Raw genomic sequence first — 27080 nt, 5'->3', positions numbered from 1 at the left:
TCGGGCTGAAGGGCTTGAGATGTCAGTGTTCAGGTGAGTGATGGGTGCAGAGGTAAGTGTGTTTGGTGTGTGTAAAGTGTTTAAATAAGTTTTACTTATCTTTACAGCCTTCCTTCCTTCAGGTCTCGGGAGTCCCTCATCTCACCGGCACAGAAAGCAGAATGGCCGCGAGCTGTCAAAAGTTGCAGCATTCAGCTTTCTGTTCTGGAGAGATCTCTAAATCAGCCTGAGAGGAAGGAATTAACTTAGTGTACAGGTTGTCAGTGTTTGACAGCTTCAAAGAGCTGTCAAATGCTGATATTTCATCTGTCAAAAGCTCTTGACAGATGAAATGTCAATCTGTGACATCACCTGTTGCCAGGTGGCCCTTAATTGACCTGCTGAGCCCGCTGGGCGGGCTCAAGGTCAATCAAGTGAAAATCGCGTGGGTTGGCCACAACTCGATGGAGGTGGGACTACAATCCCAAAAGCTGTAGTCCCGCCTCCTACACGCCTCCAGTATCAAAGTCCAGCCCAATGAGTTTATCAGCTACAAGCTGAAATATAGCATGTATGTTACAACTAATGTCATGTGATTACAATTTCAATAACTTCCACCTTGAGTTAGCCAAAACTGGTCCGGATTCCCAAAATTGTCAATAATATTCCTTGAAATTCCAGCACTTAAAAAAGGTCAGTAACCATACTGTACTTATAGGACATTTACAAACCTCTTTCTCAAACTCTAACATTTAAATTGCTTTCTTTGATTATACATTTTGTATGCAATAGTTGCTCTGTTAAGCAGTTTATCAATGTAACATCTCTGAATTAGTACAGCATAACTTGATGTTGGTGGTTAGTCTCCACAAAAAAGAAATTAAAATGAGAAACTATTGATATATTCAATATTAAGTAAATCAGTTAAACTGAAAATTTTATTCTGTAAAACAATCAATCATACTTTGATTAAAGAGAACTGAACTTTTTCTTTAGCCATATAGATTTTTTAATTTAGATTAATTCCTTTAGGAGCATGAGCCAAAGTCCTTGGTTTGTCTAGCATCAGCAACATCACTTGGTACTTCTACAGTCATTCCATCCATCCACTTCTTAAGGCAGATCTGGCAACCCAAGCGAGAGCTGAAGATCAAATCAAATTACATTTTAAAACAATACAGAAAAATCTTTAGATATGCATCCATATCAGTACTTGATGCAGTAAAATACCTTTCTGGCTCATTGCAAAGTGTTATTTTGGGAAATACTCCAAGCAGCTGATTCTTCAAATACTGTAGTCATAATAATTATAATGATATATACAATGTCTGCCTGGCTTTATATGAAAAAATTACTTCAATATTCCAGCAAACATTTAAAAATCCACATTCAATCTCTAAACTTTTACCAGTCGTATCTTAAAATAATAATCTATATAAAAGTGTTTGGACAAAGTAGCTTTGATGTTCAGAACATCCACTAAATTTTCCTTTAAAGTTATTAGGCTTTCCAAATACAGGTCAGTCTCAACCAGTCATGATAAATGTTGCCACAACACAGGCTGACTGGACAACATGAGTAACAAAACTACCAATGAATTATGATCAAGTTGAGATGTTTCATATGTCATATTCCATTTATGACTGAAGTAGTTCAACTAAAAAAAATTGTAAGTAATTTTGTGACAGAATCAGTTAAACTGCACTAAGTCATATATACATACCTTGAACGATCATTTTTATTTCTACTGGTATTTCTCCACATGGGTTAAGAAAACAGAATGTGCCACAGCCTACCATGACATAGATAAGAATGGCCATTCATGAGACAACCATAATTCACTTAAATTAAACAGTTAATCTCACATACAGACTACTTGCCATGTGTAATTGTTAGCCTAAACAGATCCTCACGGATAATTTTTAGATCAAGGAATAAGTCTCTTCTTTTTAAAAAAAAAAAGTATTCAGAACTTATATATATATAAAAATCGACGAAAACTGATGGAGGGATGCAAATAAGATGAAAATAATTAAATAGGTATATAAAGTAAAAATCTGGCAAATGATTAATTAGTTTAGTTCACTATTCAAATACCTTAAGCAATTATAAAATGTACAACTTAGAATAAAATTTATAGTTGCATTTTAGAAACATAGAAGATAGGAGCAGGAGTAGGCCATTCGGCCCCTCGAGCCTGTTCCGCCATTTAATGAGATCATGGCTGATCATCCAAATTCAGTACCCTCTCCCTGCTTTCTCCCCATATCCCTTGATCCCTTTAGCCTTAAGAAATATATCTAACTCCTTCTTGAATATATCTAATGAATTGGCCTCAACTGCCTTGTGTGGTAGAGAATTCCACAGGTTCACCACTCTCTGGGTGAAGAAATTCCTCCTCATCTCAGTCCTAAATGGCTTACCCCTTATCCTTAGACTGTGACCCCTGGTTCTGGACTCCCCCACCATCGGGAACATCCTTCCTGCATCTAGTCTGTCTAGTCCTGTTAGAATTTTATAAGTTTCAATGAGATCCCCTCTCATTCTTCTCATTTTTGTATTTTGTGATTGAAATGAGGTCCTGGCATATTTATTCAGGTTGCCTTTGATTATATACTGCACCCCAAACTTCAGCTTTCCTCTCAGGGGAAAAGAAAACACGCTTATAGCTAAAACCTCCAAGTAATTTTTGTTTAGCCTTCTGCAGCCCATGTGTGAATCAGTTTTGAAGAAGGGTTCGACCCGAAACGTCAACTCAAATTTCTCTACACGGATGTTGCCTGACCTGCTGAGTTTTTCCAGCATTTTCTGTTGTTATGTGAATCAATAAAGGTGTATCCTCTTGTTATTTGTTTTACTAAGAAAAAGCAAGTACTACTTCAGTATGAAGGAAGCTTATGCGAGGGAGGGTACAAACCTTTTTAGTTGCTTAATTTTTCTCTTTCCCTTGCCATCCAGGGTCATGCACCTACTGTAACCAATCTGCTGCTCTGAAATGTCAGCTAAACAGCCCGAATGACCCTCCCTATCTTTTCTCCTCCCCCAACCTCTGGGAAAACGTTAATGTCCCCCCATAGTGAAGCAGCTGAGATTGGGAAATCAACCTTTGACTGAACAAAGCTGTGTCCCATTACACTGTGGCACAGCATCCTGGTGCTCCAAATAGACAGCCAAAATGAAACACCCTCACAATGTTCTATCATCTGGAGGCAGTAATCCACGTCTGAGATAGTCTTTATAAAACTAGTTCCGCTAAAATCGCATAATTAGTATAAATACCTCTGGTCTCATGTTTATTCAGTTTAATTTTTCTGTTAAAATTTTAAAAAGGAATATAGAAATAATAAAGGGCACAGCATCAAGCTAGGAGCAGCAACGGGCATCCTTAGAATGAGGTACGAAACTTGTGAAGTTATTACACATCGCAACATGCGTGCTAAACATCAAAGCAGCTGGTTAAAAAGAGTTAAGTGGTCCCACAATCAAAGGATCAGCGCAAAACGCTCTGTAGCCCTAACACATCCAGTTGAGAATGGTGGTGGATAACCAGGCAACTAACAGGAGGAAGAGGCTCCATGAATATCCCCATTCTCAGCCATGGTGAAGTCCAACGTGCAAGTGCAAGAGACAAGGCTGAAGTGTCTTCAGACAAAAGTGCCAAGTGGATGATCCTACTCGGCCTCCTCAATCTCCCCCATCATAGATATTAGTGTCCAGCCAATTTGGCTCACTCCACGTGACATTAAGAAGATGATTTCACTGGACACAGTAAAGGCTATGGGCATTGACAACATCCCAGCGATAGTGAAGAAGGCCTGTGCACCAGAACTAGCCACTCACCTAGCCAAGCTGTTCCAGTATAGCTATGACACTGGCAACTACCTGACAATGTGGAAGATTGCCCAGTTAGGCACTATCTACAAAACAGGACAAATCTAACCCAGTCAATTACTGCCCTATCAGCCTCCTCCCAATCATCAATAAGTGATGAAAGGAAGTACTAAATGAGTACTTTGCATCTGTCTTCACCAAGAGGATGCGGCCATAGACATAGTGAATGAGGAGGTAGTAGAGACACTTGATTGGGTAAAAATTGATAAAGATTGATAAAGAAGAGGTATTAGAAAGGCTGGCTGTACTTAAAGTAGATAAATCACCAGGAGCGGATGGGATACATCCTAAGATACTGAGGGAATTGAGGGCGGAAATCGCGGAGGTACTGGCCATAATATTCAAATTCTCCATAGATTACAGGGATGGTGCCGAGGACTGGAGAATTGCAAATGTTACACCATTGTTCAAAAAAGGGTGCAAGGATAAACCCAGCATCTACAGGGCAGTCAGTTTAACCTCGGTAGTGGGGAAGTTTTAAGAAACAGTAATCAGGGATAAAATCAACAGTCACTTGAGTAGGGTGGATTAATTAAGGAAAGCTAGCACGGATTTGTTAAAGGAAAATAGTGTGTAACCAACTGGATCGAGTTTTTTGATAAGGTAACAGAGAGGGTTGAGGAGGGTAATGCAATTGACATAGTGTACATGGATTTCCAAAAGGCGTTCGACAAAGTGCCACATAATAGGCTTGCCAACAAAATTGAAGCCCATGGAATAAAAGGGACAGTGGCAGCATGGATACGAAACTGGCTAAGTGACAGGAAACAGAGTAGCAGTGAACGGTTGTTTTTCGGACTGGAGGAAGGTATACAGTGGTGTTTTGGTAGAAAGAATGGGAAGACATATAAACTAAATGGTACAATCCTAAAGGGGGTGCACGAACAGAGAGATCTGGGGGTATGTGTGCATAAATCGTTGAAGGTGGCAGCTCAGGTTGAGAAAGCAGTTAAAAAGGCTTACAGGTTCCTGGGCTTCATAAATAGAGGTATAGAGTACAAAAGTGTGGAAATGATGATGAACCTGCAGAAAACACTGGTTCGGTCCCAACTGGAGTACTGTGTCCAATTCTGGGCACCACACTTTAGGAAGGATGTGAAGGTCTTCGAGAGGGTGCAGAAAAGATTTACGAGATTGATTCCCGGAAGGAGGGACTTCAGTTATGTTGATAGACTGGAGAAGCTGGGGTTGTTCTCCTTGGAGCAGAGAAGATTGAGAGGAGATTTGATAGAGGTGTTCAAAATCATGAGGGGTCTGGAGAGGGTAGATAAGAGAGAAACTGATCCCATTGGCAGAAGGGTCGAGAACCAGAGTACACAGATTTAAGGTGATTGGCAAAAGAACCAAAGGCGGCGTAAGAAAAAACTTTTTTACACAGCGAGTGGTTAAGATCTGGAATGCACTGCCTGAAAGGGTGGTAGAGGCAGACTCAATTTTATCTTTCAAAAGGGAGTTGGATAAGTATCTGAAGGAAAAAAAATTGCAGGGCTACAGGTAAAGGGTAGGAGAGTGAGACTAGCTGAGAGTCGACACGGGCTCAATAGACCGAATGGCCTACTTCCGTGCTGTAACCATGCTATGATTCTATCAATAGTGCCATCGAGCAACACCTACTCACCGATGCTTAGTTCAGGTTCCATCAGAACCACTCGGCTCCAGACCTCATTACAGCCTAGATCTAGACATGAATGTGAGAGCTGAATGGCAGAGGAGTGCTGTGAGTAGCTTCCCTTAAAATCAAGGCAGCATTCAACTGAGTATGGCATCAAGATTCCCCAGAAAAACTGAAGTAATTGAGGGTTAAAAGGAAAAACTCTCCAATGGCTGGTGTCATACCTGAGGCAAAGGAAGATGGTCATGGCTGTCAGAGGCCAGTCATCACAAGCCCAGGACGTTGCTGCAGGAGTTCCTCAGGGAAGTGTCCTTGGCCCAACCATCTTCAGTTGCTTCATTAATGACCTTTTCTCTGTCATATGGTTAGGAGTGGGGCTGTTTGCTGACGAATCCACAGTGTTCAAGTTCATTCATAACTCCTCTAATAATGAAGCAACCCATTCCAGCTAACAGGGTCTGGATAACATCCAGACTTGGGCTGACAAGTGCTAGGTAACATTCAGGCCAAGCAAGTGCTAGGTAATGACCATTGTGAACAAGAGAAATCCTCTAAATCATTGTCGACCGATTCTAGTCTGGGTAGCAAAATAGGTGTTTTATTCAACCCTGTGCTGCGCTTTAAACCCAACATCCTATCACCAAGACTGCCTACTTCCATTTCTGAAACACTGCCTACCTTTGCCACTGAAACCTTTATACAAGCTTTTGTTATCGCCAGTCTCGGCTTTGCCATTGTTCTTTTTGCTGGTCTCCCATCTTCCACCGTCCATAAACTCCAACTTGACTAAAACTCTGCTGCATGTATCCTCCGGAACTAAGTTATACTTGTCCATTACACCATCCTCCTGACCTACATAGGCTCCATGAATTAAATATAAATGTTGTTCCAGTCTATAAATCCCTCCGTGTACCATAACCTACCCAATCACTACGATCTCCTCCAGTCCTATATTCCCTCTTGAAGGCTGCATTCCTCTGACATTGGCTTTCTGTGCATATCCTCCCAGCTGCCTCAATCCTACTGTCTGGAACTCCCTCCGGAAACCTCTCTATCTCTCTCTTCATCTTTAAAGAACCTTTTCAAGGCAGATCCCTTTCAACAAACTTCCAGTCATTTTTTCCAACCTTTTGCCTCCTGGCTCGACATCAGTTTTCCTTATGCAGATTTGCAAAGCATCTTGGGACTTGTCTTTACCTTAGAGGCAGTATATAAATGCAAATTGTTGCGGATATAAATAGTTTTAAATGTATTAACATCTTATGGGGATTTGTAATAAATGTAAAATAAACAGAATATCTTACGTCTCAGTGAGACCATAGGCTAGGTCCAACATATCCATTTCTTCATCAGTGACGCAATCCAGTTTCTTGTAGATAGGCTCTTCAAAGGTTAGATGACAGGTGGAGCATGCCAAGGTTCCTTCACAAGCACCTATGAGTGAGGCAGATACACTGTCAACTGTATTTGCTAACAGTTACAACTACAGTACTGCAACTATTTTTGGAAGACTACGACTAGCTTGGTGGCTAAACTACAGGCAGAAACGAAATTTCTAAAGTACAGGTTTATAAAACATATATTCATTTCAGCAGGATAAGAAAATTGACCAGTTCTATAACTAGGCTATCACTGAAGGGTAACTGGGTGATACCACATTCATATGGAAAAGCAGTGCAGTTCTACATCATGGCCTATATTTCCTAATGCCGTATTCTGTTGCAGAAATACAGCAATATGTGCACTTCCGTGCCCGAGTATTGACCCTGCTACTGAACCCAGCAGATTTTTCTCGCCACTGAACACAGCAGATTTCCTGGATCAGCTCATTTACATAACAGAACGACAGGCTCTCATTGGAGACCTGGCAGTAACTGGGCACAAGTACCTAAGGGGGTGGAAACACAGATGCTGCTACAGGTGTCAAAAGCCTGTGGCAGCTTATAGGGACGTGGCAGCAGAAGGAGCACAGGAGACGATGAGAACTGATGGCAGCCAGAAGATTTGCAGGAAAGAGATTTACTGATGCAGAGATGGAGATGATCTTAGAAGCAATGAGGGTAACTTGGCCGGACTTTTTGGCACACAGGGAAAAAGACCATCATGGGCCAGCGAATGCACAGTGGAGGGACATAGCTGAAGAAGTTAGTGCCACCTCAACAGCCCCCAAATCAGCAGCTTAGTGCTGGAAAAAAAATGTAATGATGTTTGGAGGAAGAAAAATAGGAGCAACATAAGGATGGCATGGAAAGTCAGGTTGTATCGTAAGCAGACTGTGTCCACCTGCTGCCATTCTTTCACCCACATTCACAGGTAGAGGCACAACTACGTGCTGATGATATAAAACATAGAAAGTCTCAATATCAAAAATTCATCCATTCCAGCTTGGTTCTGTCCCAACAATTGTAACCAATGTATTTCTCTGAGATACATCCCAATTTGACCTTGAAGAAATCCAAGCTATATTCCCTTATAATTTAAATGTGATTTAAACTCCATACATTCTATACAATTGTAGTGAGTATATTTGCACAGGTCTGCTTTCTTGCAGAAAGCATGTGTTTAAATTTACTGGGGAAAATAGCCAGTTCTATAACAACTGGCAGTATGAGCACAGAATTATATGAAGCATCCATATAGTTAACAAATCTCAGGCAACACCTTAAAGGATTTTTATTCCATCATCCACCTGAGTTTTTAGATATGTGCAATAGCCAATCAGAATGTAATGCTGTGTCAACTCGCTTCTTCAAAACCTGTCAATATCACAGAAACCCCACAGTGCAGATAGAGGCAATTTTGGCCCATCGAGCCTGCACCGACACATATCCCACCCGATCCCCGTAACCCCTACACCAACACATATCCCACCCTATCCTTGTAACCCCACGTATTTAATCCCCCTAACACTAAGGGTCAATTTATCATAGCCAATCAACCTAACCCGCACATCTTTGGACTGTGGGAGGAAACCGGAGCACCCGGAGAAAACCCACGCAAACACGGGGAGAATGTGCAAACTCCACACAGACAGTCACCCGAGGCCGGATTCGAACCCGGGTCTCTGGCGCTGTGAGGCAACAGTGCTAACCACTATGCCACCGTGCTGCCAATATCTTCCCCCCCCCCCGAGTAGAATCAATGTTATATAAATGGACATTCTTACCCATTCACTTTATTTATTTTAAATAAATGCCCACTAACTCCATTCCACCTTTCTGGAATTTGATCAGAAGATTCTACAGCTCATATGGGGTGGTTGGTGTTCATGGATTAGATATGAGCTATTGAAATACCTATCTGATCAAGGTAAGTTTATCCTGGCCAACTGCCTGTATTTAAGGCCATAGTTTGTTTCCAGATTGGATTTCTGCAATGGATGAAAAAGCCATCTTGACCCGTGTTAATATTTCAAATTTGCCCAACTTTGAGGGAGGGGAGGGGCTCATACCATTTTGGTGCAGTCATGCATGCTTCACTATTATAAACATAAACCCTACATTAGTTTAGTAGCCCAAAGAGTTACCTTAAGAAGTACCATCTACTTAATACATTTATTTCATGTGCAAGAATATGTTGAATTATGTTTGCCAAGATCAAATTATTAATTTAAAAAATGCAGTTTACAAAAGAACCTATTTGTGTAGATTGCGATCATATATTTCTCTGCAAGGTAGCTTGTTTTGAGACTGGACCACATAATTTGCTCAGATATATTAAGCAAGCAAACAATAAGAGTGAGCATGTATTCAAAACACATAAATAATTACACAAAATTATACACATATTGCAATGGTGTGTAATAACCATCCTGCACAATTCATTCTGCTTTACCCGTAGTTGAGAACTTATACTGAGTGCCTATTGAACCTAGTCAATAGGGGGCTACATGCAATTCCAATCACCTGTGTGCAACATGAATAAAGTTCAAACAGAAATTAAAATTGAAATTGCTGGAGTACCATTTTAGTTGGCTACTGACTTTAGAACACACAACAGTAACTTAAAGATTTTGCTCTAAAACTTTGAAACAAATCACAGTGGTATATCTTTAGATAAGAGAAATGTCTGAAAAATTAAGATACTACAGTGAGGGCTCTCTCAAAATGGCTGCCTGCACTGTCCAGGTCGACAGAGTTGTATTGGTTGCTCTTACAAATAAATTGCTTCCTTCTGAGGTTAAAAACTGAAGCATTTGTGTCTGTCTTTACCTTTATAGCTGTCTCTTTGACTCAGTGTCAAGATATAAGGACAAGAGTTTTCCACTTCTTCGCTCACCAAACAAATGTTTGTCAGTAAATATATGGGTGGAAAATTGCATGGGTGGAGAATTGTGGCCTTGTGAGCACAGAAGCAGAAAACCCCTACCAAGGAGGTTAAAAACTCAGCTACAGTCAGGATTGTATCTAACTTAATACAAATGTGAATATTTATCGACTGTGGGAGGAGACAAACTGCACTGCCTTTAAATTAGTACCATTTATTGCCTCTCCTCATTCTTCCTACCCAATGACTCACTTCACACATCTCTGCATTAAATTTCATCTGTCATGTATCTGCCCATTTCACAGTCTGTCTATGTCCTCCTGAGGTCTGTTACTATCCTCTTCACTGTTTACTACATTTCTGAGTTTTGTGTTGTCTGCAAACTTTGAAATTATACCTTAATATACCCAAGTCCAGGTCAGTAAATATATATCAAAAAGAGCAGTGGTCCCAATCCCTTGGGGACACTACTGCTCATTTCCCTCCAATCTGAAAAACAACCGTTCACCACTACTCTCTGCTCTCTGTCCCTTAGCCAATTTTGTATCCACATAGCCACTGCCCCCTTAATTCCATGGGCTTCAATTTTGCTAACAAGTCTATTTTATGGTACTTTATCAAATGCCTTTTGAAAGTCCTTATACACATCAACCATACTACACTTATGAACCCTCTCCGTTACTTCATCAATGAACTCAATCCGCGCTCGGAGTGATTTTACGTAGATTGCGCTCGTTAAGCCAGCCCTGCGCGTTTCCCAGCCAATTAAAAGGAAGCGGGTCTGATGTGCTGCAAACACTGACAAGCACTGCACAAAGGTGGACGGCTGCACCCAGGCTCTCCCATGACTCCCTCCATATGCTTATGCAGGGAGTCACAGTACACAGGGTGGTTCTCTTCCCTTTCCATGGGCGGAAGAGACTTTCCCAGGAGACCAACGCAGCCTGGTTGCACATTGCACAGGAGGGCAAAAGCAGGAATGTCATCAGGAGGACCAGGCTGCAGTGGCGCAAGCCTTTCAATGATCTGAGCAGATCACGAAACGTTACTGCCAAGCCACACTCAACCTCATCCTCATCCTGCTGTGCCACTCATCACATTCACATCACTCTGCCTTCCCTATCGTACCCCTGCACATCATTACTCACAGCAAGTTACCTTGCAACTCCACCCATCATTCTCTATCTACATTATCACTTCCCCATCTCAATAGCCACCCCCACACTCATCCTCATCCTACTGCAAGCATACCAACTAACAACACACAAGGGTAGCACTTGGGTGGTTTAGCCAATGTTCATGTGAAGTTTCTGATAATGTCTTGTCAAACATTGAAATCTATATTTTCAACACTTTACCTTATTGGACAGATCTGTGCTCACCTTTAGAAGTGTTTTAGTGAGTTCCAGTGAATGTTGAGACATAACTTCCCCCTATCTCCCCCCCCCCGCCAATTGTGATGAGTGTGAAAGGAATGGCTTGGACATTGTAGGGATGCTTTATGGTGCTGGTGTGGGGCGGTGTCAACCAGGCGCATCATGTGGCAGGCAGGATGTACAGCGTCAAGTGAAGTAAATCTGGCCATGGTGATGCCATCGCTGGCCTCTCGGGCAGCAATGTTGTTGGGTGCTGATGCCCTGTGCAGCATCAGGTGATTGCGGAGAAGGTGGGTGTTGTTGGTGTGGGGGCTGATCGTGGAGGGATTCAGAGGACCACGGTGAGATTTTTTGAAAAGCACCGATGTTGCTTTAATAGATGGCAGCTGAAGTTGAGATGACAGAAGCGATCTGTCAATGGTGAGAGGGGTTGCTCCAAGGAGGTGACAGTGGAGAGAGTTTACTCCAAACACTTCCAAACTGTATACAGCTCAAAAGTGTCTTCCAAGTCCAGAAGGCTCAAACTTCTGACATTGGAAAGTGAACAGCTGTGAAATGGTAGCTCTCATACCACTTTTGCAGCCATCACTTACCTATTCACAGTAATGGGGAGAGAGAGAGAACCCGACATACTTACCCGACTTGATTTCCAAACGACGTGAACCCCGTTAAAAATGTGGTAAAATAGAAATAGGCTGGCAAAATAGTAGTTAACAAAGCATTTAACCATCTTAAATGCCTCCCCCGCCGCTTGGCGTCGGGTCTGTTCTGAAATCGCAGACCCGACACTTTGGAAACTTACATGGAGGGGGTTCGGAGCGGGCTCCCAACCCGGTCAATCATTTCAATTTTGACAGTGGACCCGCCTCCAAACCCACACTCTGAGCACCGGCAAAATCACGACCTTTGATTCCAATCCACTTGGGCCAGGTCCCTTTTCAACTCACTAAAATTAGCCCTCCTCCAGTTGAATATTTTCACATTTGATTTTGCCTTGTCCTTTTCCATAACTACATTAAACCTAATGATATTATGGTCCATGTTTCCCAAATGCACTCCCAGTGAATAATGCTCCACTTCATTCCCCAGAACTAGGTCCAGCACTGCTTTCTTCCTCATTGGCGCTGGAAACATACTGATCAAGAAAGTTCTCTTGTACACATTTCAGGAATTTATCCCCCTCTTGGACCTTCACTCTGTTACTTTCCCAGACATATTGAGACAATTGAAGTCCCCCATTATTACTGGTCTAAAGTTTTTGCATCTTTCAGTAATTTGCCTGCAGATTTGCTCCTCCATCTCCTTCCCAATATTTGGTGGCCAAAGAGGTGGGAAAGAATTTTAAATATGTGGATAACTTGCTGCAAGTAACTTAACTTGATAAGAAAAGTTGGACTATTTAGGTAGAAAGGAGAATGAGAGGGGACCTGAGCAATGTTCCCTTTGAGCTGCGCAGCTGCACAGCGTTCCAGGGGTCCCACACAGCCGGTGAGCCGGCTTTTAAATTGAAAAAAAACTGTGTAGGCGCGGACTTTTCAATGGGCTGCGCAGTCCAAATAAAAATTATGGGGAACATTGGACCTGAGCGGATTAGAAAACTACAGAGCACTATGTTATGTTAATTTAAACCATGACTTCAGGAGAAGTGAACAGCAAATTCAGGAAGCACTTTTGATGCAAAGTTTGTTTGTACTATGTACCGACTGCAGTAGCAAATATGAGTACTCGGGTACTCGTATCTTCAATAGTGATCTACAGTACAAAGTAGAGCAATGTCATAGCGTTACCCCTTTATACCGTCCATCGCGTATAGCAGGCAAATCCTGTTCGAATGAATGCACCCGCTATAAACAGTGGGGACTAACTGTGCATCCCCTTGCTGTGACCAGACAGGTGTCCAACGTGGTGGGGAAAATTTCTTAAACGGGTTTCCCCAACAGGAACTTGTATTATTTCAATACGTATATAACAATATATAGAAGTTTTTTTTATTCATTCATGGGGTGTGGGCGTCGCTGGCAAGGCCAACATCATTGCCGATCTCTAATTGCCTTCGAGAAGGTGGTGGTGAGCCGCCTTCTTGAAACGCTGCAGTCCGTGAGGTGAAGGTACTCCCACAGTGCTGTTAGGTAGGGAGTTCCACGATTTTGACCCAGCGACGATGAAGAAACGGCAATATACTTCTAAGTCAAGATGGTGTGCTACTTGGAGGGGAACTTGCAGGTGGTGTTCCAATGTGCCTGCTGCTCTTGTCCTTCGAGGCAATAGAGGTTGCGGTTTGGGAGGTGCTGCCGAAGATGGCACACACTGCAGCCACGGTGTAGGGAGTGAATGTTTAAGGTGGTGAATGGGGTGCCAATGAAGCGGGCTGCTTGGTCCTGGATGGTGTCGAGCTTCTTGAGTGCTGTTGGAGCTGCACTCATCCAGGCAAGTGGAGAGTATTCCCATCACACTCCTGACTTGTGCCTTGTAGATGGTGGAAAGGCTTTGGGTAGTCAGGAGGTGAGTCACTCGCCACAGAATACCCAGCCTTTGACCTGTTCTTGTAGCCACAATGTTTATGTGACCGCTCCAGTTAAGTTTCTGGTCAATGGTGACCCCCAGGATGTTGATGGTGGGGGATTCAGCGATGGTAATCTCGTTGAATGTCAAAGGGAGGTGGCTCGACTCTCTCTTGTTGGAGATGGTCATTGCCTGGCACTTGTGTGGCACGAATGTTACTTGCCACTTATCAGCTCAAGCCTGAATGTTGTCCAGGTCTTGCTGCATGTGGGCACGGACTGCTTCATTATCCGAGGAGCTGCAAATGGAACTGAACACTGCAATCATCAGCGAACATCCCCACTTCTGACCTTATGATGGAGGGATGGTCATTGATGAAGCAGCTGAAGATGATTGGGCCTAGGACACTGTCCTGAGGAACTCCTGCAGCGATGTCCTGGGGCGGAGATTATTGGCCTTCAACAACCATTACCATCTTCCTTTGTGCTAGGTATGATTCCAGCCGGTGGAGAGTTTTCCATCCGATTCCCATTGATTTCAATTTTACTAGGGCTCCTTGATGCCACACTCGGTCAAATGTTGCCTTGATGTCAAGGCAGTCACTCTCACCTCACCTCTAGAATTCTGCTCTTTTGTCCATGTTTGGACCAAGACTGTAATGAGGTCTGGAGCTGAGTGGTCCTGGCATTGGTGAACAGATTATTGGTGAACAAGTGCCACACAGCACTGTTGATGACACCTTCCATCACTTTGCTGATGATCGAGAGTAGGCTGATGGGCGGTAATTGGCTGGATTGGATTTGTCCTCCTTTTTGTGGACAGGACATACCTGGGCAATTTTCCACTTTGTCAGGTAGATGCCAATGTTGTTGCTGTACTGGAACAACTTGGCTAGAGACACAGCTAGTTCTGGGGCACAAATCTTCAGCATTACAGCAGAGATGTTGTCGGGGCCCATAGCCTTTGCTGTATCAAGTACGCCCAGCTGTTTCTTGATATCATGTTTCTTGATAGTAAGTTACAACACGGAAAGGGCCCATTAGGCCCAAACAGTCTGTGTCAGTGTTTACCCTAATCACATTTACCTGCCCTGTTACCATATTTTTTCATCCCCTTTTCCTTCATCCATTTATCCAATCTAATAATCTTGAATGTTGACATAGTTTCTGCTCAACCATTAACCTTGGAGGTAAATTCCACAGCCTCAAACTCTCTGTGTAAATAAGTTCTCGTGCTCTCGGTTCTATATCTTTTACATTTAATCTTTTAGGCCTCTTATTCTAGAATCAACTTCTGGAAATGGTTACTTCTGACTATCCAGTCCCATCCTTTTATAATTTTAAACACGTCTCTCATATTGCCCCTTATTCTGTGTTGTTCTAGTAAAAAAAAATTCCAAGTCTTTCTTTGTATTTTTTCATATCAGGCACCATCCTAGTGAATCTGTGTTGTATTCTCGCTAAAGCGACAGAAACATTGTTTAAAGTTTTCATGCTAGTTATAGTCAGAGCTGGAGGGTAAACGTATGACTATCATGGAAACTTTAAACAGTGTTTCTGTCACTAAATTCATGTAGAACAGATGAGGTTTGAAGCTCCAAATCTTTTGCTGCACTAACCAAGGCCAATAGAAAATATACATTAGTCAGATGGACAGTATCCTAATTGGTAGCACTATGTGTTATTATAGTGGCACCTAGTGGCAAACATTGAGAACATCAACAGTAAAATAAAACCCAACAAGCTAATAAAAATGTATAGCTGAGCTCTAACTAGGGCTGCACATTCCAACCCCAAAAGACCTTTGTCAAATCAGACTATGCAGCAGTACAAAGACTCCAAGGAATTTCATGACCACCTTCCCAGATTTAATCTAAAAGTTTAAATTTCTCTCACCTCAGCTAGTATTCCAACAATTTAGGTATAATTTTATCTTGTGCTTACAGTAACTTCCTATATATTGGATTTAAAATGGGGGATGGAGAGATTTGGTATTCAAGCATTTACATCTCGGTCACCATCTTTAATTATGGTGTTGAGTGAATTGGGGTGGGATTTTAAAAATTTGAAGGTCTAGCTGAGAATAGGCAAATCTCCACAAAAGATGCTAAGCAGTCAATCATGCAACAAGGTACTTTTTCATCTCTCCACTCTTCTTCTAAAGGCAGCGTCTTGTCCTAGGAACAGTTTCACAGGTGCAGGCTACCTTGTGGCATCTTGTCCAAATGGTATCTCACCCAGCTGGTTACTGTTCATGTGTAAGCCTAGACAGTAAGGGTTGGCAGGGTATTAAACTGTGGAGAAGCATCAGAAGCTATTTTCACCCAACAGACATACACAATGTCTAATTTAAGCAGGAAAGTCTAATTTAAGCAGGAAAATATAAGGACTCCTATGCTTCCAAAAAGGCTTTCATTTGTAAACGCATATATTTTACACGTTATGTAATTATATTAACAGGGTATAGCTGAACGCAACTGTAACAAGGACAAACATCTCTCACATTTGCAGCACAGTAAGACTTTGAGAAGATTACCTAAATGCCAAAAAGCAAATCAAATTTCTCACAGCCAAATGCATGCTCCAACAGCTTTGGTTCAACAAGGAATGATATGCTCTGTTGTGGGACATCGGCACAAGAAACAGTATTCCATTATCTGGGAAAGTTTGAGGCCAAAAAAGCAAGTCAAAGCTTCACCACTGTTGACACTGTATCAACACAGAATAATGAAGTGCAGCTGCAGCAGCTCTGTCTTAAGCACAAATAGCTCATATAATACTGTTAGTCAATGTTGTGGAGATGGGCTTTGGTATAGAGCAGTTCATTCTTGTCTCATTGCCTGCATAACTCCAAAATGTACTAAGTCCAGGGTTGTTTCTGCAGCCTGCCAAAAAGGGCTATTATAATCTATGTCTTATCAGATACAAGCTTTGACAGTGGAAACTATTCCTTTTTGGGATCCATGACAGAAGGAAGCAATTTCCTGAGGTAGAGAGAATTCCAAAACATGAGGCATTATGATTGTTTTAGCTTGAAACCAGATGAGGTAAGGAACACCAAGACATGTAGTTTCCTGGCTTTTGTAGCAGGCATGGGCCAATGTTCCAGGTTAAAATGTTCTCAGGCACCCTGTGCTAAGCTTGCCTATACAGGAACAAAGTGCTAATAAGTCAATTGTTCACAAGCCTCGTGGAGTTAAAATATTGATTTTCCATTGCTTCCTTGATGCTAGGGAGAGCAGTGGCCTGAAGTATGCAAACCTACTAATAAAGTAAAGGGTTTAACCTAGCATTCTATATCTGATGGGGACCAACCGTTCTCTGTATATAAAACTAGCTGGGGGAGCCCGGCTTTGCCAGGGCTGTTTTGGGCCGGGCGGTTTAAATGGAGTCCCAGGCTTTGGGGCCTCTCTGTGTCCCTCTGTGAATCTGCTGCCGGGCAACATTTTAAATCGAGTACCAGCCTTTCAGGCCCTGTCTGTCTGTCCCTTTGTGAATCTGCTGCCGGGCAACATTTCTACCTTTTAATACCTTCAAAAGATGAAAGTGAAAGTACTTATAAAATGTTTTTGGTAAATCTTTTAAAAATAACATAAGAGATACTAACTTTTTCGAAGCTGCATCAGCAGATTTTGAGCTGGAAGTAAATGGTGTTTTTAGCTTGAGGCAATGGCTGCCACATCCCTGAGATGAAAACTATTAGTCCCGCCCACACACACACACCGATTGGCCAACCATCAGGGGACTGTACTGTAGGATTGGTCAATCGTGACGGCACAGGATTGGTCGAACCTTGACGTCAGTAGCAGATAATGAGTTTAATTTTGAAGGTTTTTTGCATAAGGCGCGAACAATTTCCGTCCGACCAAAAAGTAAATACGCTTATGACCGTCCCGGAACCGTAAGCTTTCTTCGGAGGTAACACACGCGTAGGTACACTCTATAACTTTCGAGCGCATAGCCGGACAGACGCACACCCGAGGACAGACAGAAGACAGACAGATCGATTCGTTTATATATATATATATAGATAGATAGATGAAGTCAGCAATGCTTTCAAAGAATTCTGATAAATTCAACGTATTCAGGTCATTTAGTGCGCATTTTATAAGAGCGCATTCTTATCTAGAAATAGGAAACAATCTTGGTACAGCATATTCTAGACACTGAAGCACTTCAGCATTTTCTTAGTTAATAGCAGATTTGGAGAACCACTGCAGTCTGGACCACAGTAGAGATAAATAAGGCTTTAAACTAGTCCTTCATGGAGTTTATCCGAATCTTCAGTCATCAAGGAGAGGATCAAATAGAGACTAGACAGTACTCCACAGGAAGGGCAAGTCAACCTGGATCGCTCTCGTATAATTGCTGATTATATCATTTTTGACTGAGTTTAGGGTGCATGCTGTCTTTTTGCAGTAATGCATAAAATGAGGGACGGTGAAGGGTAGAGATCTGGGAAAAGAAAATGGGTTATAAATTAAACTCACATTTTTATTACATAAAATCCTTTTACAGCAAACTGTGCAAATGTTTTACAGTAACTAAAATGTCATAAATACTGTTGATCAGAATTACTTGATTATTTAATTCTTGAAAAAAAATAGAAGCCAATAAATGGAAGCATTCATAATACAGCAAGTGTTAGGCTACAGAAAACTAATGTATAGCTTGGCAGATTGCCTTCCAGCTGCTTTGTAAACCCCAATACTACTTAATATATGGTCTGCTAAACAAATTGCAATCATCTATTCGCTTAACACCAAAGACACTTAGGCCTAGAAATTCAGTTGTTAGCGCCAGCCGCTAGCGCCTTAGGAGAAGTGGGGCGCGAAGCGGCTAGCGCCCAGGCGCGGCGCGATCTGAGCCTCTCGCGAACTTCAGTCAAGATTTAGCGGCAGCGCAAAACCGTAGTGCCTGCTCAGCTGCGCGTGCAGATCCTGACATCATTTCATGGTGCAATGCCCTTGATGCGCCCCGAACCGGAGCTTCAGTGGCGCCCCCCCTTCTGTGCGCCTGGCGCCCCCAGCGACTGGTTGAGTGGAACGGTTCCCAGTCGCTGTGGGGCGCTGGGGGTGCTATTTAAAGGGGACTCTTCCGCCATTCTTTGTGGCAGCCATTTTGTTCCACTCCTGTGTGAGAGAGAGAGATATTTGGAGAGATACAAAGGGAGAGAGCTTTCTGCTTTGACTCAGCGCTCGCACAGGTACTTCTGGCTTCAGGCCAGAGCTTTGCAGTTGGATTTAACTTTCAGTGCCATAGCCTTGAGTCACCACATATAATGGGGGCTGCAATGGGTGGAAACGTTGGCTTTCTGCATTGCATTCAAAGGGCTCAGAGACGCCGAGAGAGAGTGCCAGTCATGGCCAGACGGAGAAGGGCCAACAGGCGTTGGCACAGGAGGCCTTACCCACCCAGGGTATACCGCCAGCAGTTCTCATATCTGAACATGTCTGAGGAGCAGTGTGTTCGGAAGCTGCGATTCAGAAGGGAGGTGGTCACAGAGATCTGCCACCTGCTTCAGAGAGATCTGCAGCCACAGCTGAGGAACAGGACGTCTCTGTTGGTGGCAGTGAAGGTGACAGTGGCTCTCAACTTCTATGCCACCGGCTCCTTAAAATCCGCTACTGGGGACATTGCCAATATCTCCCAGTTCGCGGTACATTGCTGCATCCGCCAGGTGACGAATGCCCTCTTCAGAAGGAGACGTCAGTACATCTCCTTCCCCATGACCCTGGACAAGCGGCAAGAGCGTGCAATGGGATTTGCAAGAATAGCGGGCTTCCCCATGGTCCAGGGCGCCATTGACTGCACGCATATGGCTTTGCGGGCACCTCTACAGAATGCCGAGGATTACCGCAACCGGAAGGGCTACCATTCGCTCAACGTCCAGTTGGTGTGTGACCACAGGCAGCTCATGCTAGCTGTCAATGCCCGCTTTCCAGGCAGCAGCCACGATGCCTACAGGACTAGGGACAGGGTCACTGGCAAGGCTTGGAAGCTAAGCAGAGCCAGGCCTGGTTAGTACCTGGAGGGGTGACCATCAGGGAAGACCAGGTGCAGAAGGTCACGGAAGGAGCCCCGGGAGGGGCGGCTGGTGAGCAGGCCCGGGCGTTGGGCTGAAGATTGTCGGACAGGAGGCATGGTGGAAATGGAATGGCGGCGCGCACAGACGCAGCGGCTTTGCTACTCCCAGGACGGTGCTATTTACGTTTAATGTTAATGTTATTTGTACTGGACTCATGGGAGCTTGCAAGATCACATTTCGTTGTTCATGTACTTGTGCATTGTACAATGACAATAAAGTTGAATTATTATTATTATATTATCCTGCGCCAGACTTCGAAGCCCCGGCTCACCCAGGAGGCTGGCTTCTCGGGGACAAGGGCTATCCTTTGTGCACCTGGCTGATGAACCCGCTCCGTGCGCCCAGCACCCCTGCGGAAGAGCGATACAATGACAGCCATCAAGCTACCAGGAACATCATTGAGCACACAATCTGCGTGCTCAAGCAACGGTTCCGCTGTCTGGACCGTTCCGGAGGAGCACTACAGTACTCGCCTGAGCGAGTCTCCCATTTCGTTGTAGTGTGCTGCATGCTGCACAACCTGGCTATCCTCAGGACTCAGCCAGTGCCAGCAGACATTGGAGGACCGCTAGAGGAGGAGGAAGAGGAGGAGGAGCACCAAGACGGGAGGGAGGCACAAAGTGCAAGGGCCGTCCGTCGGCGGATTATTGCAACTCGGTTCTAGGCCCCCTCTCAGGGAATGGCTTATGCCAATGAAAGAACATGAATGGAGCCGCTCTGCAAACCCTCAGCCGGTCAAGGCAACAAATAGTTCAAAGTGCAAACATGGACAATCTGAATAAAGAAAATTTTTTATTTTACAAACTCTGTGCCCTTCCCGCATGACAAACAAATTCAGGGAAACCCCCCAAAAAACAGTCAGACACATAACTGGCTCTCACAACCTTGAGAAAATGAAAAAAAGTTAAACAAAAATGACCATGATTCTCAGCCTTCATATAAAAAACAAACACAACATTCTCGGCCTTCATATAAAAAAAACATTTTGCCACACCTTCTACTTTTTCGCCTGCGAGGGTGATCCGCCTCGCTTCCGCGATTGGCCCCTTCCCGCCCTGCAGCTCCTCCTCAATGGGACCCCAGTGGCTGCAGCAAGGCTGGGGGAAGGCTGCTGAGGGTCAGATGGTGAGATGGCAGATGCCCTTGGGGGACGGCCTGGACCAGCTCTGGGCCTGGAGGGCCCGGCTTCTGACTGCTCCAACTCTGCTTGGGCGATAGCAGTCTGTCCTACGGGTGGTGGCAGCTGCAGTGGTGGAGTGACAGTGTTGGCTGCAGGAATGCTGCCAACCTGACAGAGTACAGGCACTCCCTGGTCGGCCGAGACACTGGCACTCGCACGGGCCAGAACTGAAGCATGCGCAGCAATCTGCTGAAGCACAGACTGTTGGGCTGCTGCGGCGCGGCGAGGGCCCCGTCGATGCCTGGCCAATCCAGCAAGGGTGGCAGCAGTTAGTGCCCGTGTGGCCCTGGTCTGTGCCTGCATCACACCAGCCAGTGAATGCACGGCATGACTGAGCACGTGGCTGGAAGCCACGTGTGCTGCCCCGAATTCCTAAACACTCCTTGCCAGTAACTCTATGGAGTCAGGCATCCTTGCCACTGCAGCCATGAGCTCAGTGTGCCTGCGCTCAGCCTGGGCGCCCATTTCACCAAGGAGCCGCACCTCCTCTGCGCTCACCATAGCAGGACTGGAGGCCGCACTCACCCTCCGGGGAGAAGGCCGCCGAGCTTCCCCACCCCTCCCGCGTTGCTGCAGCCCGCTGGGCCCCGGAGCTTCACCCTCATCAGACCCTTTCCCCTTGCTCCCCTCCAGGGAAGACATGTCCCCATCGTGGCCATGGGCTGCGTCGGCTGAGGGTGGCACTGACAGGCCGACTTCCTCTTCTTCCTCCTCGAATTCTGAATCAGACAGTGCCAGCTTGAGGACCCGCCTCCTCACCTGGCGAAAGCAGGGAGGCACAAGAGTTGCTTTAGAGTGAGGCATGAGTGCTGCTATGCACTGCATTGGTTCGAGAGTGGCAAAGGATGCTGGTGTGAGGCACAAGTGGAAAGAGAGAGGTCAAAAAGGTGATGACCTTACCATTGCTGTCCAGAACGGGGTCGGCATCTCCAGTGGCGACTGGGCCAATCAGCCGGCCTCCCATAATCTGCTCCACTCGCTGCTCCAGGTCGCTGAGCTCTTTAAGGTCAGGACGGCCTCCCCCGGTCCGTCGCTGCTGCCTGCGATTGTGGGCCAGCTTGCCCTGCAAGAGAAAGGACGGACTCTAAGTATACAGCGTCAAGCCCTGATCTTGCCTGCACTGCCTCCCATGGTGGAATAGCCCTGACAATGTCAAGCCCTCATCTTGCCTGCACTGCCTCCCATGGTGGAATAGCCCTGACAGTGTGTAAAGTGCTGAATGTGCAAGTGATTTTCATGAGATCCATAGCTGTTGGATGAGGGCTGGGCCTTGGGGCTTTCAGGTCCCTTTGGCCATAAAGTGAGGTGCACATGCAGGGATGAAGAGGATACTGGAAAGGGTACTCACCCTGACAACCCGAGTGAGGTCGTTGAACTTTTTGCTGCATTGCACAGGAGTCCTGGCAACCACGCTGTTGGAGGTCACCCTGTTTGCCACCTCCCTCCAGACTTTTCTATACTCGCTGGGCAGCGGCCTGCTGCCACTATCAGGGAAGAGGGCAGGTCGCCTGCGCTCCACTGCGCCAACCAGTAGCTTCAGGGCACCCTCGCTGAAGCGCTGCGCTCGCTCCCTAGCCTTCTCCATAGTCCTGGGCGTTGAACTGGTGAAGCAGCTATGTTCAGGCCTTGATTCAGGGCTGCAGTGTGCAGGGCGTCGCAGCAAAACAAATCGACCCTCCCCCTTTAAGAGCTGACCGGCGCCAGCGTGTCTGCCTTCAATCAGCAACTCGCCGCACCTGCGCTGCGCCCGCCCTCGGTGGTAGCGCCCCGGCTCGCTGGCTTAGCACCTTATGATAGTCGTGCACCGCTTGCTTTAGCGCAGCAGCAACCTCTTGGGGCGATGCAACTCAATTTCGGCGAAGGTGGCGCTAAGTTGCGCCGGTCGCTAAATTTAGCGATCGCCCAGCTGCAGCACCCCAAATGTGGTGATACTGAATTTCTAGGCCTTAGATTTTATGATTTTTTTTGGCAAATTCAAGCATTTAAAAAAAAAGGTTTGTGGGGCGAACTAGGCCTTTGAATTACATGTAGGGCGGTTTATCCATTTGAAAGACTTATTTAGTTCTACTGTAATTTTTCTTCACATTGTAGATGTAATCATAAAATATGCTAATTGATCAGTTTTATTTTACATTACAACAGTGACTACACTTAAAGTACTTCATTGGTTGTAAAGCGCTTTGGAACATCCAGAGATTGTGAAAGGCGTTATATAAATGCATGCTTGTAGCACACCATCACTATCCTGGAAACTCTAGCCAGATTATATTGCAGAACGTCCCACGACCAGTCCAGGCACCTGAGGTGTGTTCTCAAGATTCCAATTGTATCTTCCAAGATGTCTCTGATCGAAGAATGTACCTCACTTATAACAATGCTCAGCTGGTACTCTGGGAAAACACACAGCCGCCATCAGCCATTGCTGTCGAGGGCAGTCTTGATCTCCCAGCAGTAACACATACACTTGCCTTTCTATTTGAAAGAGTGTGAGAACAGTGGAATCTCTTAAGATAAAGGCTTGATGTGATGCTGCTGGTCACAGACAAGCTGGACATTGAGCAAGATGATGAGGTTAATAAAGAAAGCACATATAGCTACAAGAGTACAATCCATGTCACCTTGAACTTTGTGGAATCCTGCCACTCAGTAAAAGTGCAGGGTCCTATAGTTGTCCATGGATAAAGTGATGAATTGGCTCGCTCGCACAAAGCATCAGTGCACAGCTGGTTGACTAATTTTACTGATGTCCTCACAGGCAGCCTAGAATGACTTGCTAGAATGAAAATTCAGGGTGGTGGTAACCTTCAAAAGGCACTGGCAGCGGAGTGCAGTGTCCGTCAGGCTACAGTATTGATGGCATGCCTCAACAAGCACTGCCTCCTGTGTCAGGGCTCCAGATAGGCACACTTTGGTCTGTATATTCTGGAGTAGGTTAGCCATGTGGACATCATGTGCCTCTTGGGATGCCTCACATGTCTGGTGGAGAGACATTTTCCATTTTTTCTCTCTCTGAAAGTTAATGGTCCCCAGAGTGGCTTCTTTCTGATGGAAGCAGAATATGCTACAAAATATAATACTAGTACTATACTGTGTATCAAGTGCAGAGCTAGCCAATATACAAAGACAGTGCAATTTATTTAGGATAATGGAGAACATGGAAAATATATCCAATGACGTTGGGCCCAATACTCATACAAATCATTATTCCCTATTATGCATCATATTTATATCATACATTGTGGAACCAAAGGTGTGTATGAACAGGCATAATATCACCATTGCTGACACATCAGGACACTTCTGTGGTAATTTTTGATATGATTCACCACAACATAGCAGAATGATTCAGAGCATCTTATTTTCACAAGTACAGTTGCTGGACTTGTATTTAATGTACGTTTTCCTATGGTAGTTTCTGTTACGCTGCAATTTGTGGTAACATTATTTGGTAGCACATGTACATTAAGTTAAAAAGCTTATACACTGAGAAAAATAAGCCAGCAGAAACCCATCATTCCCGTGTTATACAGCAGAGAACAAATCACTGTGCAACAGGCAGCAACATTTGTTTTTGTTCCTGCAGTTAAAATTATAATCAAGTTTTTTCCACTTAAGAAGCTAGCTGTAGTCACAAAAATAGTTTTAACATAAAAAGCACTCATCCAATGAAGTAGTACTCAAAATATCTGAAGTTGAATTATCCAGGACAAATAAAATTAGGATTTTGTTTTAATTATAAAAAATATTTAAATATTTAAAAAGAAAATGAATCCCCTTGTATGAATTTCAAACAAGATGCAAACTACTGTATAATGGTTATAAATTCACCTTCGGCTGCAACATTTAGCTCAGAGAATATACTGTTTAAAATATGCTTTCCAACAAAAAAGACACATTTAGTTCTCAGCACCAATGTTATCAATCTTTTTAGCATATCAAGATATTTCTTTCATTTGAATGGAACATTGTGATTACACACAAGTCAGAGTTTGAATCATAATTTTGTTTATCAGACCATGGTTGAATAACTAATATTGTTGAATTAAAAACAGCAGAACTTACCAAAGCCATCGATATCCAAGTTATTATCAATGACAACATCTAATAGAGAATCGCCTAAATTTCCCTCTGCTCTAAGTTTGTCTCCATCACGGTTAATAAAATCGACTGTCACTTTATCTTTTGAACTGCAAAAGGAGCACAAGTACAAGATAGATAAGTTTGATCTGCTGGCTGAAGCTGAATGAATAACTTATTTTCACCAAGTGAAAAGATTCTAACATACATCAACTGAAAAGACTTTGTATAATATCATAGCAGAGATTTTAATGATTAAACAGTATTAAATCAATATTAATAAGACATAACAGTTTGAACTCCTGTCTCCGGTAACATAACCACTATGCTACCGTTCCCATTGGCAATATGATTGAGGTCTTTAAAATAACAAAAAGGATTAAATTCTGTAACGGTTATTTGAGCTAGATAGGCAGAGGAAGACTAGAGGACATCAGTATAAGTTACAAAAAACAGTTAGGTTTGATGCTAGGAAGTACTTCTTTTCAGTGTACCACAGCCTCTGGATTAAGTTGCTAGTACGTGCGGCGAGTATGGATTTGCTGAAGCACCCATCATGGTTGTGCGATATGGTGAAAGCAAGCCCACAACTGACAAAGTGCTTAAATCCAGAAAAAATATAGCGCCTTTCACATCCTCAGGACATCCCAGAGTATTTCACAACCAATTCATTACTTTTGAATTGTAGTCACTGTTGTTTTGTTGGCAAATCTGACAGCCAATTTGTGCACAGGTCCCACAAACATCACTGATAAGTGCCCAAATAATCTGCTTCTGGAGGTGTTGACTGAGGGATAAATGTTGGCCAGGACACAGGGAGAACTCGGCTGCTCTTTTTTGATCTTTTGTCTTACTTCCATTCCATGTAAAATAATGGAATTGATTATCAGGAGTTAATCTGGGGATCATCCATTCAATAACCTCATTTACAGCAGAAAGTGTGGATTCAGAAGGGGCAAACCCTCCCTGATCAACCTACTGAACTTCTTTGAGGAAGTGACAATGCAAGTGGACTATGGTAAGCCCTATGGCATGGTGTACCTCTATTTCCAGAAGGTTTTTGACAAGGTTCCATATAGAAGTCTATTAATTAAACTCACAGTTGTGGAGATTTAGGGTAATCCCTGAGAATGGATAAGAAACTGGTTGAAGGGTAGGAAAAAATTAATACTCGTTATAGGAGTTATGACTGAGTGTTGGGGGTGGGGGGGGGGGTGGCAGGAAAGCACGGAGTGCGACTCAGTGCTAGGATACAATACTGTTTCTAAATTTATACAAATGCCCTGGATTCAGAAACTCAATGCAAAGTGCTCAAATTTGCAGATGATACCAAACTGGGAGGGGTAGTTGAATCAGCTCAGAAATTACAGAAATAATTGGGCGGAACAATGGCAGATGAAATTTAATGAAGAAAAATGTAAAGTGCTACACATAGGAATGAAAAATAGACAACACACATACACTATGAGTTGTGCTGAAATAGCTATGGATGAAGTTGAAAGAGACCTAGGAATGAAATAGGTTTAACGCTAAACATGTCCAACCAATGCAGAGCAGCAATCAACAAAACCAATAGGATGTTGAACTACAGAGCCAAAGCAGTTCAGAGGAGGTGTAAGGTTCACAAGAATTTTGGAAAATTTCTACAGCCCCCTAAGATTTTTTTTTTTGATTAAAGAAAACCTGGGTGGAATATACCTTAAAAACTCAGGGTATCAAAATGGCTGTCAGGTCTCATGGCAGAAGACAAAGGCCTGAATATCTCCCGTCGCTGGCTGGCAAAAGGATTTGAAAACACCAGCCTGTGTGAATACGTTGAAGTACTTGAAACTGTCAATCAACTGCAGTTTAGGAAGTTTCACTCACAGGACAAAGGGTTGTTTGTTTATAAGCCCTCTACAATGTTGACTCAAGGGCTCAAGTACTTAAAGCTGTCAATCAGTTGCGGTTGGGCGGTGACCGCAGGACAATAGATTGTTTACAAACCACTTGAGTGCTGTTGACTGAACACTTAAGGATTCAGTGAGACATTTCAAACTGGTCGCAAACCAGTTGAAATGAATGGGTAACACATTCAAACCCATTACAGTCAATGGGGGCAGTTCGGTCC

General features: G+C 43.9%; 1 protein-coding gene across 1 annotated transcript in view; it reads right to left on the bottom strand.

Moving 5' to 3' along the window:
- Nucleotides 1-883: 883 nt before the first annotated feature.
- LOC147111840 (adrenodoxin-like) overlaps nt 884-27080 on the bottom strand; it is a 35413-nt gene continuing 9216 nt past the window's right edge. Inside the window, exons 2-4 of the mRNA XM_085999122.1 lie at nt 24956-25080; nt 6787-6916; nt 884-1122 (exon numbers count right to left, since the gene is read on the bottom strand). Coding sequence (XP_085855248.1) covers nt 1008-1122; nt 6787-6916; nt 24956-25080 — 370 coding nt within the window. The 3' untranslated portion in view covers nt 884-1007. The remainder of the gene's footprint in view (nt 1123-6786; nt 6917-24955; nt 25081-27080) is intronic.

The sequence above is a fragment of the Somniosus microcephalus genome, chromosome 10, assembly GCF_052327205.1.
Source record: "Somniosus microcephalus isolate GS21.2 chromosome 10, FLI_Smic_1.0, whole genome shotgun sequence".
Taxonomy (NCBI): domain Eukaryota; kingdom Metazoa; phylum Chordata; class Chondrichthyes; order Squaliformes; family Somniosidae; genus Somniosus; species Somniosus microcephalus.
Note: the sequence above shows the minus strand (reverse complement) of the source record. Positions and strands in the feature narration are given on the sequence as shown.